At 45.4% G+C, this 17,822-nt stretch overlaps 1 protein-coding gene across 4 annotated transcripts in view; it reads right to left on the reverse strand.

The window, feature by feature from the left end:
- LOC116972912 (clathrin light chain A-like) overlaps positions 1–17,822 on the reverse strand; it is a 62,480-nt gene that overhangs the window by 16,170 nt on the left and 28,488 nt on the right. For all 4 annotated transcript variants that reach the window (XM_033020510.1, XM_033020521.1, XM_033020513.1 and 1 more), the window contains exon 4: positions 8,921–9,032. In XM_033020510.1, the coding sequence (XP_032876401.1) occupies positions 8,921–9,032 (112 nt within the window). The remainder of the gene's footprint in view (positions 1–8,920; positions 9,033–17,822) is intronic.

Below are 17,822 nucleotides of genomic sequence, written 5' to 3' on the forward strand. Positions count from 1 at the left end.
GGAATACGAGGTGCTGTTCCTCCAATTTCCGGTGTTGCTCACTCTGGCAATGGAGGAGACCCAGGACAGAGAGGTCGGATTGGGAATGGGAGGGGGAGTTGAAGTGCTGAGCCACCGGGAGGTCAGGTAGGTTCTTGCGGACCGAGCGGAGGTGTTCGGCGAAACGATCGCCCAACCTCCGCTTAGTCTCACCGATGTAGATCAGCTGACATCTAGAGCCGCGGATGCAGTAGATGAGGTTGGAGGAGATACAGGTGAACCTCTGTCGCACCTGGAACGACTGCTTGGGTCCTTGAATGGAGTCGAGGGGTAAAGGGACAGGTGTTGCATTTCTTGCGGTTGCAACGGAAAGTGCCCGGGGAGGAGGTGGTGCGGGTGGGAAAGGAAGAATCGACAAGGGAGTTGCGGAGGGAGCGGTTTTTGCAGAAGGCAGACATTGGGGGAGATGGGAAGATGTGGCGAGTGGTGGGGTCACGTTGGAGGTGGCAAAAATGACGTAGGATTATTTGTTGTATGTGACGGCTGGTGGGGTGAAAGGTGAGGACTAGGGGGACTCTGCCCTTGTTGTGAGTGCGGGGATGGGGAGAGAGAGCAGTGTTGCGGGGTATGGAAGAGACCCTGGTGCGAACCTCATCTATGGTGGAGGAGGGGAATCCCCGTTCCCTGAAGAATGAGGACATTTCAGATGTCCTGGTGTGGAACGCCTCATCCTGGGAGCAGATGCGGCGTAGGCGGAAGAATTGGGAGTGGGGGATGGAGTCCTTACAGGAGGCAGGGTGGGAGGACATGGTGACCATTATCAAAGACATGGTGGACGGGGAGAGAGGGGTAATACCCAGACAGAGCAGCAGCACAAAGCAGGTGCTATCATAATATTTAAGAGACATTTAGACAGGTACATGGATAGGACAGGTTCAAGTTCAAGTGAGTTTATTGTCATGTGTCCCTGATAGGACAATGAAATTCTTGCTTTGATTCAGCACAACAGAACATAGTAGGCATTTACTACAAAACAGATCAATGTGTCCATATACTATAATATAAATATATACCAACATGAATAAATAAAATGATCAAGTGCAAATAACAGATAATTGGTTATTAATAATCAAAGTTTTGTCCGAGCCAGGTTTAATAGCCTGATGGCTGTGGGGAAGTAGCTATTCCTGAACCTGGTTGTTGCAGTCTTCAGGCTCCTGTACGTTCTACCTGAAGGTAGCAGGGAGATGTGCGTGTGGCCAGGATGTTGTGGGTCTTTGATGATACTGCCAGCCTTTTTGTGGCAGCGACTGCGATAAATCCCCTCGATGGAAGAAAGGTCAGAGCCGATGATGGACTGGGCAGTGTTTACTACTTTTTGTAGTCTTTTCCTTTCCGGTGGCTCAAGAGGTATATGGGCTAAACGCAGGCAGGTGGGACGAGGGTAGATGGGACATGTTTGTCGGTGTGGGCGAATTGGGCGTAGGCCTGTTTCCACACTGTATAACTCTGCAACTCTAAGCATGGCACAGGATTCCCAGAGAGAGCTTGACGTGGTGGAGGGGGAAGAGTGGCCAAACACCTGATCTGTTGATGTCCCTCTCCTCTGAGCAGGTGGTGATGGTAGAGGTGAGGGAACACGCTGGTGAAGGGGAGGTGGTGGAGGCAGATGAGAGGCTTTTAGATAGGCACATGGATATGCAGGGAATGGAGGAATATGGAACACACACAGGCAGAGATTAAATTTAGCATGATGTTCAGCAGGGATATTGTGGGCCGAAGGGTCTGTCACTGTGCTGTACTGTTCTATGGTTACCCAATGGAAGGTTTACCAGCTGGAAATGTTTTCCAGAAGAGCACTCCGCAGGGTCAACCCCAGGAAGGCTGCTGGCCCAGATGGCATCCCAGGGAGAGTATTGCGGGACTGTGCAGACCAGTTAGCGGAGGTTTTTAGCGACATCTTTAACCTCTTTCTGTCAATGTGCACTGTCCCTAAATGCTTCAAGACTGCTACTATCATGCCTGTACCCATAAAAACATCCATTACCAGCTTGAATGACTATAGACCTGTTGCTCTCACTTCAACGGTGATGAAGTGTTTTGAACGGCTGGTCCTGGCCCACATTAAGTCCTCACTCCCATCCACCCTGGATCAGCATCAGTTTGCATATAGAGCTAATAGGTCAACGGAGGATGCCATCAACATAGCTCTACATTCTGCACTGACACATCTGGAGCACCCTGGCTCATATGTGAGGATGTTATTTGTAGATTTTAGTTCTGCATTTAATACCATCATCCCCAGCAGAATGGTGGACAAACTGTCTGATCTGGGTGTTAATGCAAACACATGCGGATGGATTAAGGACTTCCTAACAGACCGCCCACAGACTGACAGGATGGGGTCCAATTACTCCCCAGTCCTGACGCTCAGCACAGGTGCGCCACAAGGATGTGTGCTGAGTCCCATCTTGTATACAATATACACTTACGACTGTATACCAACACACAGTACAAACAGGATCATCAAGTTTGCGGCCGACACACGACTGTGGTGGGACTGATAAACAACAACGACGAGTCTGCCTACAGAGATGAAGTCCAAAAACTGACTGTCTGGTGTACCAAAAACAACCTGGTACTCAACCCATGAAAGACAAAAGAACTGGCCGTTGACTTCAGGAGGAAGAGGAGAGAGGAACCTGCTCCTTTATACATCAAAGGAGACATGGTGGAGAGAGTCACTGGCTTTAAGTTCCTGGGAATAAACATCTCCCAGGACCTCAAATGGCAAATGAACACCGTCACTCTCGTGAAGAAGTCACAGCAGCGGCTGTATTTCCTGAGGTCTCTGCGGAGAGCAAATGTCTCACAGCCGCTGCTGCTGTCCTTCTACCGATGCGCCGTGGAAAGTATCCTCTCCTATGGCATCCTGGTGTGGTTTGCTAGCTGTACTGTGGCTGAGAGGAGGGCGCTGCAGGGAATGATAAAAACTGCACAGAGCATTACAAACACTCAACTGCCCTCCTTGGATGATATATATAGGGCCCGATGCTTGCGCCGGGCCACAAATATCAAGCAGGACACATCCCACCCTGCCAACCACCTTTTCACTCTGCTACCCTCTGGGAGGCGATTCAGGTCTCTATATTAAAAAATAGTTTCTACCCATGTGCGATAAAATAACTTAATTCCAACAGAGAACACTGGGGAAGCAAAATGTAATTCCAAGAAATGCAACATTCTTTTAAAATTCTTTTTAAATACTTATTTATTATTTTTACTAATAAGTGTACATATGTGTCAATGGTTGTCGTGTTTGTATTTTTTAACCGGAGGAGATGCAATGGAATTTCGTTGCACAGTATTGTGCAATGACAATAAACGTATTCATTCATTCATTACACCTCTCCTCACATTCTTTCAGCCTCTACTGAAAGTCTTGTGTTGACTACTTTCGACAATTGTTGGGATCTCTATCTTGTTACCTGGGTGAACGACAAAAGAATCCTCGGACTCTGCATTGCCAAGGACTGAAAGAGATACATCGTATACTGAGGAACTTAATCAGTAGGATCAAGAACTGCATCTTCCCAGCACCCATCAGGCTCTTGAACACCACACAACACTAATGGCAGCAACACTAAGCACTGTGTGTTTGGCTGCACAGTTACCTTGTATTAAGGTTAGTAATTTATTGTATTATTGATTATTATATATTGATGTGTGTTATTGTGTGTACGAGTATGTGTGCATGTGTATATATATACGCTCAACTTTGTTTTTCCCCCGTTATGTACTAAGTTTACATATTCTGTTGTACTGCAGCAAGTAAGAATTTCATTGTTCTATCTGGGACATATGACAATAAAACACTCTCGACTCTTGTGTTTACAGGCTTGTAAAGCTGCAGCAAGTAAGGATTTGATGGTTCAGTTGCTGGTACATAAGACAATGAAACACTGTTGACTATTCGTTACCAGGAGTTGTGGCTCCCATTATTAAGCTCGCCTTTGATGCATTAAGAAGTGGGAGTCTTTCCGTCTGCTGTCACTTCTGGAATGAAATAAACTTCAGTGGTGGAAAGTGTGAGCTGTGCTCACAAGCTTCCAGCTTCCCGGGAAACATTTGCAATTAAAAGTAAAATCTGACCGTTTCCACTCTGTGAAAAGTGCCAGACTGCCAGTGCAAGCCCGCGGGAGGAGCTGCAAGGCGTTGGACGGATGAGACAGGAAACATGTAGACACCAGGAAGAGCAGATGTGGAAACTGGACAGGCTTTCATGAAACATCTGATTCAGAAACAGTGGCATCGTCAGTAACACAGTTCACGATTTTCTGCAAAGACGGCACGAAAGGGAACAAACATTTACAAGTTCTACTGACAGAGTCCTTTGGCTAAAATAGTCTCTCCCGACTTTCCCCCGCTGCCAAAGTTGACTCATAAAGAGAAAGCAAAGCGTAGGTGGAGCAGGAGAAATTTCTAAATGGGAAAGTTAAGGTTTAAAAGGGATGTAATGCTGAGGCTCTATAAGGCGCTCGTCAGAGCACATTTGGAATATTGTGAGCAATTTTGGGCACCATATCTGAGGAAGGATGTGCTGGCTCTGGAGAGGCTCCAGACGAGGTTTACAAGAATAACCTCAGGAATGAGTAGGTTTACGATGAGCGTTTGACGGCACTGGGCCTGTACTCGCTGGAGTTTAGAAGAATGAGAGGGACCTCATTGAAATGTACCGAATAGTGAAAGGCTTGGATTGAGTGGATGTGGAGAGGATGTTTCCACTTGTTGGAGAGTCTAGGACTAGAGGTCATAGCCTCAGAATTAAAGGACGTTACTTTAGGAAGGAGATGAGGAGCGATTTATTTAGTTAGAGGGTGGTGAATCTGTGGAATTATTTGCCACAGAAGGCTGTGGAGGTCAGGTCAAAGGATATTTTTTAAGTATCGAGTATCAAGTATCCTTTATTGTCATTCAGACTTTTCAGTCTTAACAAAATTTCGTGCCTTGCAGTCATACCATAGAATAAAATAACAAAACACACAATAAACACAGATTTAACATCCACGACAGTGAGTCCACCAGGCACCTCCTCACCTGTGATGGAAGGCAAAAGTCTTAAAGTCATTGTCTCTTCCCTCCTTATTCTCCCTCTGCGCTGAGGCGATCCAGGCCTCCGATGTTGTGACCCCGCCGGGTGATGGTAAACAAGTCCCGCGGCTGAATCCAAGCTCCGCGAACGGGCCGGTTCAAACTCCGCGGCCCGGGGCAGTCGAAGCTGCCGCCCTCCAGTCCAGCGGACGAAGCTGTTGCGGGAGCTCCGGAAAAACAGGTCATCAACCTGTGACCTGCGAGCTCCCGACGATGTCGTCCACTGGGCCCGCGGCCGAGCCTCCGAGGCTCCAAAGTCGGGTCACCGCCATCGCAACGCCGCCACAGCCCCGAAGTCGGCCAGCCTCGCGTTGGTAAGTCCTGGCTGGTTCTGCCTCCGGAGCCTCGAGGTCGGTCCCAGTTGGAGGCCGCCAGCTCCACCATTAGGCCTCAGCGCAGGCGGAGACGGGAGACGGGAGACGACAAGACAAGTCTCATCCCCCAGAAGGAAGAGTCCGAAAACATGTTTCTCACACCCCCCCCCCCCCCACACATACACAACCTAATAAACTAAAATTAACTAAAACAGGACAAAAGAAAACAAAAAAAAAGAAAAAACAGACGGACTGCAGGCGAGCTGCAGCAGCTAGGGCAGCGCCGCCATTACCGGATGTGTCTGCCGGAAGGCAGAGATAGATAGATTCTCGATTAGGACAGGTGTCAGGGGTTATGGGTAGAAGGCAGGAGAATGTGGTTAGGAGGGAAAGATAGATCAGCCATGATCAAATGGCGGAGTAGACTTGATGGGCCGAAATTTAATATTTCAAATGTTATTAGAAACGGGAATGGTGCCGGAGGATTGGCGTACTGCGCATGTTGTTCCATTGTTTAAAAAGGGTTCTAAGAGTAAACCTAGCAATTATAGACCTGTTAGTTTGACTTCAGTGGTGGGCAAATTAAAGGAAAAGATACTTAGAGATAAAAATATAAGCATCTGGATAAACAGGGTCTGATTAGGAACAGTCAACATGGATTTGTGCCCGGAAGGTCATGTTTGACTAATCTTCATGAATTTTTTGAAGAGGTTACTAGGGAAATTGATGAGGGTAAAGCAGTGGATGTTGTCTATATGGACTTTATAACCATATAACAATTACAGCACGGAAACAGGCCATCTCGGCCTTTCTAGTCCGTGCCGAACACGTATTCTCCCCTAGTCCCATCTGCCTGCACTCAGACCATAACCCTCCATTCCTTTCCCGTCCATATAACTATCCAATTTATTTTTAAATGATAAAATCGAACCTGCCACCACCACTTCCACTGGAAGCTCATTCCACACAGCTACCACTCTCTGAGTAAAGAAGTTCCCCCTCATGTTACCCCTAAACTTCTGTCCCTTAATTCTCAAGTCATGTCCCCTTATTTGAATCTTCCCTACTCTCAATGGGAAAAGCTTATCCACGTCAATTCTGTCTATCCCTCTCATCATTTTAAAGACCTCTATCAAGTCCCCCCTTAACCTTCTGCGCTCCAAAGAATAAAGCCCTAACTTGTTCAACCTTTCTCTGTAACTTAGTTGCTGAAACCCAGGCAACATTCTAGTAAATCTCCTCTGTACTCTCTCTATTTTGTTAGGCTATATTAGGCGACCAAAATTGTACACCATACTCCAGAATTGGCCTCACCAATGCCTTGTACAATTTTAACATTACATCCCAACTTCTATACTCAATGCTCTGATTTATAAAGGCCAGCATACCAAAAGCTTTCTTTACCACCCTATCTAAATGAGATTCCACCTTCAGGGATTGTGCACAGTTATTCCTAGATCCCTCTGTTCAACTGCATTCCTCAATTCGCTACCATTTACCATGTGCGTCCTATTTTGATTTGTCCTGCCAAGATGTAGCACCTCACACTTATCAGCATTAAGCTCCATCTGCCATCTTTCAGCCCACTCTTCCAACTGGCCTAAATCTCTCTGTAGACTTTGAAAATCTACTTCATTATCCACAACACCACCAATCTTAGTATCATCTGCATACTTACTAAGCATACGTGCTGTAATTGTTATATGGTTACATGAATGGCCTAATTCTGCTCCTATCACTTATCACTTATGACATGACCTCAAACTGGACCCCTTCATTTTGATATTTCTTTATTTGAAGCCTTGCTAACTTTAATGGCTGACAATGGTTAGCTGAGAAATGGAGGAGTTAACGGCGTCTAAGGGGCACCAGCTACTTGTACAAGTCTTTGGTGAGGCCGCACTGGGAGTACTGCGTACAGTTTTGGTCACCCTGTTACAGGAAAGATGCCATTAAGCTGGAAATAGCGTAGAGAAACTTTAAGAGGATGTTCTCTGGACTTGTTGGGCTGAGTCACACAGTGCGGAAACAGGCCCTTCGGCCCAACTCGTCCATGACCACCAAGATGCCCCATCTAAGTTAGTCCCACTTGCAACATAGGGAGAGATTGGGCAAGTTCGGACTTTATTCCTTGGAGCACATGAGGCTGTGGGGTAATCTCATAGAGGTATATAATATCGTGAGGGGAATAGATAGGGTGAACACCCAGACTCTTTTACCCAGTGTAGGGGAATCAAGGTTTAAGGTGAGAGGGGAAATATCTAATAGGAACCTCAAAGGTAACTTTTTCACACAGAGGGTGCTGGGTATATGAAAAAAAAATGGCAGGGGAGGTAGTTCAGGCAGGTATAATAAAAGCATTTAATAGATATTTGGACTGCTACATTGATAGGAAAAATTTCGAGGGACATGGGCCAAAGGTGGACAAATGGGAGATCGACACAAAAATCTTGAGTAACTCAGTGGGTCAGAAAGATGGGACTAGCTTTGATGGGGCATCTTTGTAAGCATAGCCGAGTTGGGCCGAAGGGCCTGTGACTATGACTCAAATACATTGCTCTTTCTAACACAGGACAGCTCTTAGTCAGGGTAGCTTTGAGCTGGCTGCTTGGTTCTGGTGGCAACCCTCTGGTAGACATCAGTTGATATGGGTTGAGATTGTGTATAGGAAAGAACTGTAGATGCTGGTTAAAATCTCAACCCAAGATAGATACACAATGCTGGAGTAACTCAGCAGGACAGGCAGCATCTCTGGAGAGAAGGAATGGGTGACGATTCAGGTCGAGACCCTTCTCCAGACTTTGAGAGTCTGAAACGTCACCCATTCCTTCTCTCCAGAGATGCTGCTTGTCCCGCTGTGTTCCTCCAGCATTGTGTGTCTACCTTGTGTTGAGATTATCATTGAAAGGACAGTAAAGTATAGTGAATCATGAACAGAGAGTGGGAATCTGAACCCCCCCACCCCATAAAGCTGCTCAGCTGGGCATTGGGACAATCTCAGACGTTGGACAGGTCTTTATTGGTGGGACAATACCTTCTGAACCTTCTGAATTTTGTAGTCGGCAGGGCAGTATTCCACATATCGCCAACTTGGACAATTTAACATTTTATCAAGCCAATTTATCAAACCTGTACATCTTTGGAGTGTGGGAGGAAACCAAAGTTCTCGGAGAAAACCCACAGATCACGGGGAGATCGTACAAACTCCCTACAGACAGCAGCCGTAGTCGGGATCAAACCCGGGTCTCTGGCGCTGCATTTTGCTGTAAGGCAGCAACTCCACCACAATATACAGAATTAGGGACCAAGGAGGTTAATGGGAGGATCTGTGTTGGAGCCACCATCTCTCGCACCCATGTCTTTGTGCACCAGCTGAATAATTTATCTTATCTGCCGACTGATAATGGGATCATTTGCCCAGAGTTCTGCCAGGCAAGAGTAGGTTTGGATGAGTGACAGGAGCTGCCAGTGACTACCTGTTGTTGGTTTTCATTCCCTCCAGTTGCTCCTCCTGCTGTGTGTACCAGTCCTCCAGCTCCCTCTTCGCTTTCTCCCTCCACTCCAGCTCTGCCTCACGCGAGTTCTCATCTGAGCAATTCAAAGGTGAGAACATCTTGTTAGGGTGATTCCAACTGCTGTGGAAATCCATAAGGTGCAGTCCCCAGGGTAACACCTGCCCTAACCCAAGTCCACATCCAGAACTGGAACAAGATCCAGTTGCTAGCAGGAATGATGGTGAAACAGGAATTTCTGGGCATAATCCGGAAGACGCAGGATCATTTCATTCCAAAAAGGAAGAAAGATTCTAAGGGTTGCAGGAGGCAACCGTGGCTGACAAGAGAAATTAGGGATAGAATAAAACTTTAAAAAAAGATGTATAACACAGCAAAGAGTAGTCGGAAGCCAGAGGATTGGGAAACTTTCATAGGACAACAGAAGGAAACAAAACGGGCAATATGGGCTGAAAAGATGAAGTATGAAGGGAAGCTGGTCGGGAATATAAAGGACAGTAAAAGCTTCTTTAGATATGTTAAGGGAAAAAGAGTAGCAAAGTCAAATGTGGGTCCCTTGAAGGCAGACACGGGTGAAATTATTATGTGCAACAAGGAAATGGCAGAAGAGTTGAATAGGTACTTCGGATCTGTCTTCACCAAGGAAGACACAAACAATCTCCCAGATGTACTGGAGGACAGAGGACCTAAGGAGGTAGAGGAACTGAAATAAATTTTCATTAGGCGAAAAATAGTATTGGGTAGGCTAATGGAACTGAAGGATGATAAATCCCCTGGGCCTGATGGTCTGAATCCCAGGGTCCTCAGGGAGGTGGCTCTAGAAATAGTGGTCGCATTGGTGATCACTTTCCATTGTTCAATAAATTCAGGATCCGTTCCTGTGGATTGGAGGATAGCTAATGTTATCCCATTTTTCAAGAAAGGAGCGAGAGGGAAAACGGGGAATTACAGACCAGTTAGCCTGACTTCGGTGGTGGGAAAGATGCTGGAGTCAATTATTAAAGAGGTAATAATGGGGCATTTGGATAGCAGTAAAAGGATTAGTCCAAGTCAACGTGGATTTATGAAAGGGAAATCATGCTTGACTAATCTTCTGGAATTGTTTGAGGATGTGACAAGTAAAATGGATGAAGGGGTGCCAGTGGATGTAGTGTATCTAGACTTTCAGAAAGCCTTTGATAAGGTCCCGCACGGGAGACTGGTGACTAAAATTAGAGCACATGGTATTGGGGGTAGAGTGTTGGCATGGATAGAAAATTGGTTGGCAGACCGGAAGCAAAGAGTAGGAGCAAATGGGTTCTTTTCAGAATGGCAGGCAGTGGCGAATGGAGTGCCGCAAGGCTCTGTGTTGGGGCCGCAACTGTTTACCATATATATTAATGATTTGGAAGAGGGAATTAGGAGCAACACTAGCAAGTTTGCGGATGACACAAAGCTGAGTGGTAGTGTGAACTGTGAAGAGGATGTTAGGAGGTTGCAGGGTGACCTGGACAGGTTGAGTGAGTGGGCATATGCAGTATAATATAGATAAATGTGAGGTCATCCACTTTGGCGGCAAAAACAAGGGGGCAGATTATTATCTCAATGGGGTTAGGTTAGGTAAGGGGGAGGTGCAGCAAGACCTGGGCGTCCTTGTACACCAGTCACTGAAAGTTGGCTTACAGGTACAGCAGGCAGTGAAGAAAGCTAATTGGCCTTCATAACAAGAGGATTTCAGTATAGGAGTAAAGAGGTTCTTCTGCAGTGGTATAGGGCTCTGGTGAGACCACATCTGGAGTATCGTGTAGAGTTTTGGTCTCCTAATTTGAGGAAGGACATCCTTGTGATTGAGATTGATCCCTGGGATGGCGGGACTGTCATATGAGGAAAGATTGAAAAGACTAGGCTTGTATTCACTGGAATTTCGAAGGATGAGGGGATATCTTATAGAAACATATAAAATTACTCGACTAAGTGGGACCCGTTGGGTCCCATGTTCACACGGGAGGGCTGGTCCCCCGACGCAATATTCCACCTCTCCACCAATTACAATATTGGTGGCCAGTGGGGGGGCTTTCTGGAGAGCTGGTATGGGTTCTTGGGGTGGCAGCTCAGTCCCTCAAGCCTGATCTGCTGGCAGCTCACTCACGACTGGTGGGCTGGCAGTTGACTCATGACTATTCCATGAAATTCCATTTCAAGCAGGGTGCAAGGCCACCAAATTCAAATCCATGTTCCTACCATTTCAAGTAGGGCGCAAGGCCACCAAATTCAAGTGCAGTTTCTTACCACGATGAGCAGGGTGCAAGGCCACCGAATTCAAGTGCAGTTTCAAACCACTTTCAGCAGGGTGCAAGGCACCAGATTCAGTGCAGTTTCATACCACTTCAAGCAGGGTCCAAGGCCACCAAATTCAAATGCAGCTTCATACCATTTCATGCAGGGTGAAACCACCATAAAACCACACAAAACACCAAACTCAGTTCAGTAGACATTCAGTGTGTTCAGTTGATTCACAGCTCAGACAGTAATGACCTCTCCCTCCCCCATCATGCAGAGACTGAGCCACACCCACACTTCTGGGTTTTATAACCCCTCCCCCTCCCACCGGAAAAGGTGTGGCTTTCAGGCCGTGATTGACAGGAGAGAGATTCTCAACATTATTTAAACTTATAACACTTTTATTTTTCATTGGTGGGAAGAATTCTCTGCACCTGCTCACTGAGTAAGATGGCCAAAAATCACAGCCGTAAGTGGTAGGGTTTTATCTAAAATCAATATTGGTTCGGGAAAAGAGAGAGATCTACAATAATTATAGGCAGCATGGGGTAAATGAGGTGCTTGAGGAGTATAAAGAATGTAAAAAGAATGTTAAGAAAGAAATTAGAAAAGCTAAAAGAAGATATGAGGTTACTTTGGCAAGTAAGGTGAAAGTAAATCCAAAGGGTTTCTACAGCTATATTAATAGCAAAAGGATAACGAGGGATAAAATTGGTCCATTAGAGAGTCAGAGTGGACAGCTATCTGCAGAGCCAAAAGAGATGGGGGAGATATTGAACAATTTCTTTTCTTCGGTATTCACCAAGGAGAAGGATATTGAATTATGTGAGGTAAGGGAAACAAGTAGAGTAGCTATGGAAACTATGAGATTCAAAGAAGAGGAAGTACTGACACTTTTGAGAAATATAAAAGTGGATAGGTCTCCAGGTCCGGACAGGATATTCCCTAGGACATTGAGGGAAGTTAGTGTAGAAATAGCAGGGTCTATGACAGAAATATTTCAAATGTCATTAGAAACGGGAATAGTGCCGGAGGATTGGCGTACTGAACATGTTGTTCCATTGTTTAAAAAGGGGTCTAAGAGTAAACCTAGCAATTATAGACCTGTTAGTTTGACGTCAGTGGTGGGCAAATTAATGGAAAGGATACTTAGAGATAATATATATAAGTATCTGGATAAACAGGGTCTGATTAGGAACAGTCAACATGGATTTGTGCCTGGAAGGTCATGTTTGACTAATCTTCTTGAATTTTTTGAAGAGGTTACTCGGGAAATTGATGAAGGTAAAGCAGTGGATGTTGTATATATGGACTTCAGTAAGGCCTTTGACAAGGTTCCTCATGGAAGGTTGGTTAAGAAGGTTCAATGGTTGGGTATTAATGGTGGAGTAGCAAGATGGATTCAACAGTGGCTGAATGGGAGATGCCAGAGAGTAATGGTGGATGGTTGTTTGTCAGGTTGGAGGCCAGTGACTAGTGGGGTGCCACAGGGATCTGTGTTGGGTCCACTGTTGTTTGTCATGTACATCAATGATCTGGATGATGGTGTGGTAAATTGGATTAGTAAGTATGCAGATGATACTAAGATAGGTGGGGTTGTGGATAATGAAGTAGTTTTTCAAAGTCTACAGAGAGATTTATGCCAGTTGGAAGAGTGGGCTGAAAGATGGCAGATGGAGTTTAATGCTGATAAGTGTGAGGTGCTACATCTTGGCAGGACAAATCAAAATAGGACGTACATGGTAAATGGTAGGGAATTGAAGAATGCAGGTGAACAGAGGGATCTGGGAATAACTGTGCACAGTTCCCTGAAAGTGGAATCTCATGTAGATAGGGTGGTAAAGAAAGCTTTTGGTGTGCTGGCCTTTATAAATCAGAGCATTGAGTATAGAAGTTGGGATGTAATGTTAAAATTGTACAAGGCATTGGTGAGGCCAATTCTGGAGTATGGTGTACAATTTTGGTCGCCTAATTATAGGAAGGATGTCAACAAAATAGAGAGAGTACAGAGGAGATTTACTAGAATGTTGCCTGGGTTCAGCAACTAAGTTACAGAGAAAGGTTGAACAAGTTAGGGCTTTATTCTTTGGAGCGCAGAAGGTTAAGGGGGGACTTGATAGAGGTCTTTAAAATGATGAGAGGGATAGACAGAGTTGACGTGGATAAGCTTTTCCCACTGAGAGTAGGGAAGATTCAAACAAGGGGACATGACTTGAGAATTAAGGGACAGAAGTTTAGGGGTAACACGGACTAGAAGGGTCGAGATGGCCTGTTTCCGTGCTGTAATTGTTATATGGTTAATATACAGTGCAAACAGAAAGCAAGTGCTTTTGCAGTAGTGCCTTTTAACTTCAAGCCAAAGCACCCAAGCCGCCATTTGTAGTAAGTAGTGCCTTTCAACTTCAAGCCAAAGCACCCAAGCCACCATTTGCAGTAAGTAGTGCCTTTCAACTTCAAGCCAAAGCACCCAAGCCACCATTTGCAGTAAGCAGTGCCTTTCAACTTCAAGCTAAAGCACCAAAGCCACCATTTGCAGTAAATAGTGCATTTCAACTACATGCCACCATTTGCAGTAAGTAGTGCCTTTCAACTTCAAGCCAAAGCATCCAAGCCACCATTTGCAGTAAGTAGTGCCTTTCAACTTCAAGCCAAAGCACCCAAACAACCATTTGCAGGCAGTGCCTTTTTACTTCAAACAAACCATATTTTCATTTTCAAACCACATTAAGGGTACTCACAGTTGTGTAGACATTTGTTCAGTGTTATTCAGAGCTCAGAGAGACGTGACCCTTGGCTTCATCCATCTTGGAGAGACTGAGTGAGGCACACCACTTCCTGGTTTTATAGTCTCTCCCCTCCCTCCAGCAGGGGCAGCAGAGAGAATGGTGAATTTTTTAAACTTCAAGCCAAAGCTCCCAAGCCACCATTTGCAGTAAGTAGTGCCTTTCAGCTTTAAACCAAAGCTCCCAAGCCACCATTTGGAGTAAATAGTGCATTTCAACTTCAAGCCAAAGCACCCAAGCCACCCTTTGCAGTAAGTAGTGCCTTTCAACTCCATGCCACCATTTGCAGTAAGTAGTGCTTTTTAACTTCAAGCCAAAGCACCCAAACAACCATTTGCAGGCAGTGCCTTTTTACTTCAAACAAACCAAATTTTCATTTTCAAACCACATTAAGGTACTCACGGTTGTGTAGACATTTGTTCAGTGTTATTCAGAGCTCAGAGGTGTGACCCTTGGCTTCATCCATCTTGCAGAGGCTGAGTGAGGCACACCACTTCCTGGTTTTATAGTCCCTCCACCTCCCTCCAGCAGGGGCAGCAGAGAGAATGGGAAAAATCCTCCGCACCCGTAAGGCGGAGGGGGGCTCTGAGCGAGATGGCCAAAAATGACGGCAGTAGGTGGCGCCGTTCTGACGGAAATCGCAGCACAGTGGGCCAAAAGCATTCAAGATCAGAGATTTAGTAATATAGATAAAAGGACTGGCCAAGCTAGATGCAGGAAAAATGGTCCCAATGTTGGGCGAGTCCAGAACCAGGGGCCACAGTCTTAGAATAAAGGGGAGGTTATTTAAGACTGAGGTGAGAAAAAACGTTTTCACTCAGAGTTGTGAATTTATGAAATTCCCTGCCACAGAGGGCAGTGGAGGCCAAGTCACTGGATGGAATTAAGAGAGAGTTAGATAGAGCTCTAGGGGGCTAGTGGAGTCAAGGGATATGGGGAGAAAGCAGGCACGGGTTATTGATAGGGAACGATCAGCCATGATCACAATGAATGGCGGTGCTGGCTCGAAGGACCGAATTCCCTCCTACTGCACCTATCTTCTATGTTTCTATGCTTTTGTCCGGAGATGCTGCCTGACTCGCTGAGTTACTCCAGTATTCTGTGTCTATCTCCCGCAAGTCCAGTCGTGGACCCCACAATCCCTCTCAACATCAATGCTAGAAGGGTCTTGCCCTCAATGGTGTATTTTCCCCTTATGTTTGACCTCCCAAAGTGCACTTGTTCAGATTAAACTCCATCTGCTAGTTCTCTGTCTGAACCGCTGAACTTCCCCATCACTCTGAGTTTCGCTCCTTCTGTTACTGTCTATATTTGTCCACATTGACCATGCACATCAACGCTCATCTTCCTTTGTCCCTGCACTCACTACATTCAACACTATGGAACTGCAGATGCTGGTTTACACTGTAGATAGACACAAAATGCTGGAGTAACTCAGCAGGAGAGGCAGTATCTCTGGAGCGAAGGAATGGGTGACATATTGGGCCAAGACCCTTCCTCTCCCCGTACTCTCAGTCTGAAGGAGACTAGATGATCAAGGAAATGTAGAATGGTTCATTGTTAGCCGAAGGGAAGGTGACAATGAGGCATACAATCAGTAATAAATTAATCAGGAGGAAAGTGAAACTAGTCAGAGATTTGTGTGGGGATGGAGAGAGAGTGAAAGCAAGATATACTTAAAGTTAGAGAAATCAATATTCATACCGCTGGGGTGTAAGCTGCCCAAGTGAAATATGATGCTGTTAGTAACTTAGAAAATAGGTGCAGGAGGAGGCCATTCGGCCCTTCGAGCCAGCACCGCCATTCATTGGTGATCATGGCTGATCGTCCCCAATCAATAACCTGTGCCTGCCTTCTCCCCATATCCCTTGATTCCACAAGCCCAGGGGTGGGGAACCTGCGGCCTTAAGACCACATGCGGCCTTCTAGGCCATTAAGTGTGGCCTTTTGAATGAATCCAAATTTTGTGGAACAAATCCTTTTATTTTTATTAATATGTTTTTGTTCGTCTTTTATTATTTAAATTTTAATCTTAAAATGAACGTATTTAAAATACCAAAGAGTAAAAGAAGATTCAATGAAATAATCCTCCCCGACTGACGGCCACAATTAAAACATTAGTAAGTCATGAGGGCTATTTTAACACATGTTATGCCCTTGATTTAGTTCAAATGCGACTCTAGAATGTACGTTAACCTCCCTGCCTGACGCCACCACCGCATGAGGCTGGTTGACGAGAGGGAAAATGTCGGAGATCCAGTCTTCAGTATTATCAACTTTTGATAGTGGTGCACATGGCAGTTAGTACATAGTAGTTAGATCAAAATAATGTACATTTTGAAGTATATCTAATTGAAGTTTCTTGGATGCGGCCTTATTAGATTACAGCTAACTTAATGCAGCATTCCAACATGAAAAGGTTTCCCACCCCTGCACTAGCCCCTAGAGCTCTATCTAACTCTCTCTTAAATCCATCCAGTGACTTGGCCTCCACTGCCCTCTGTGGCAGGGAATTCCACAAATTCCCAACTCTCTGCGTGAAGAAGTTTTTTCTCACCTCAGTCTTAAATGGCCTCCCCTTTATTCCAAGACTGTGGCCCCTGGTTCTGGACTCGCCCAACATTGGGAACATTTTTCCTGCATCTAGCTTGTCCAGTCCTTTTATAATTTTATATGTTTCTATAAGATCCCCCTCATCCTTCTAAACTCCAGTGAATACAAACTTAGTCTTTTCAATCTTTCCTCATATGACAGTCCCGCCATCCCAGGGATCAATCTCATGAACCTACGCTGCACTGCCTCAATCACAAGGATGTCCTTCCTCAAATTAATAGGCCAAAACTGTACACAATACTACAGATCTGGTCTCACCAGAGCCTTATACAACTGCAGAAGAACCTCTTTGCTCCTATACCGAAATCCTCTTGTTATGAAGGCCAACATTCCATTAGCTTTCCTCACTGTCTGCTGTACCTGTACGCCAACTTTCAGTGACAAGCCATGTACAAGGACACCCAGGTCTCACTGCACCTCCCCCTTACCTAACCTAACCCCATTGAGATAATAATCTGCCCCCTTGTTTTTGCCGCCAAAGTGGATAACCTCAGGTTTATCTATATTATACTGTGTCTGCCACACATCTGCCCACTCACTCAACCTGTCCAGGTCACCCTGCAACCTCCTAACATCCTCTTCACAGTTTACACTGTCACCCAGCTTTGTGTCATCTGCAAACTTGCTAATGTTGCTCCTAATTCCCTCTTCCAAATCATTAATATACATGGTGAACAGTTCCGGCCCCAACACCGAGCCTTGCGGCACTCCACTCGTCACTGCCTGCCATTCTGAAAAGGACCCGTTCACTCCTACTCTTTACTTCCTGTCTGCCAACCAATTTTCTATCCATGTCAACACCCTACCATGTGCTCTGATTTTAGTCACTAGTCTCCTGTGCGGGACCTCATCAAAGGCTTTCTGAAAGTCTAGATACACTACATCCACTGGCACCCCTTCATCCATTTTACTTGTCACATCCTCAAAAAATTCCAGAAGATTAGTCAAGCATGATTTCCCTTTCATAAATCCATGTTGACTTGGACTAATCCTTTTACTGCTATCCAAATGCCCCGTTATTACCTCTTTAATAATTGACTCCAGCATCTTTGCCACCACCGAAGTCAGGCTAACTGGTCTGTAATTCCTAGTTTTCTCTCTCGCTCCTTTCTTGAAAAGTGGGATAACATTAGCTATCCTCCAATCCACAGGAATTGATCCTGAATCTATTGAACATTGGAAAATGATCACCAATGTGTCCACTATTTCTA

This window comes from Amblyraja radiata, chromosome 1 (assembly GCF_010909765.2).
Source record: "Amblyraja radiata isolate CabotCenter1 chromosome 1, sAmbRad1.1.pri, whole genome shotgun sequence".
NCBI classification, from domain to species: Eukaryota; Metazoa; Chordata; class Chondrichthyes; order Rajiformes; family Rajidae; genus Amblyraja; species Amblyraja radiata.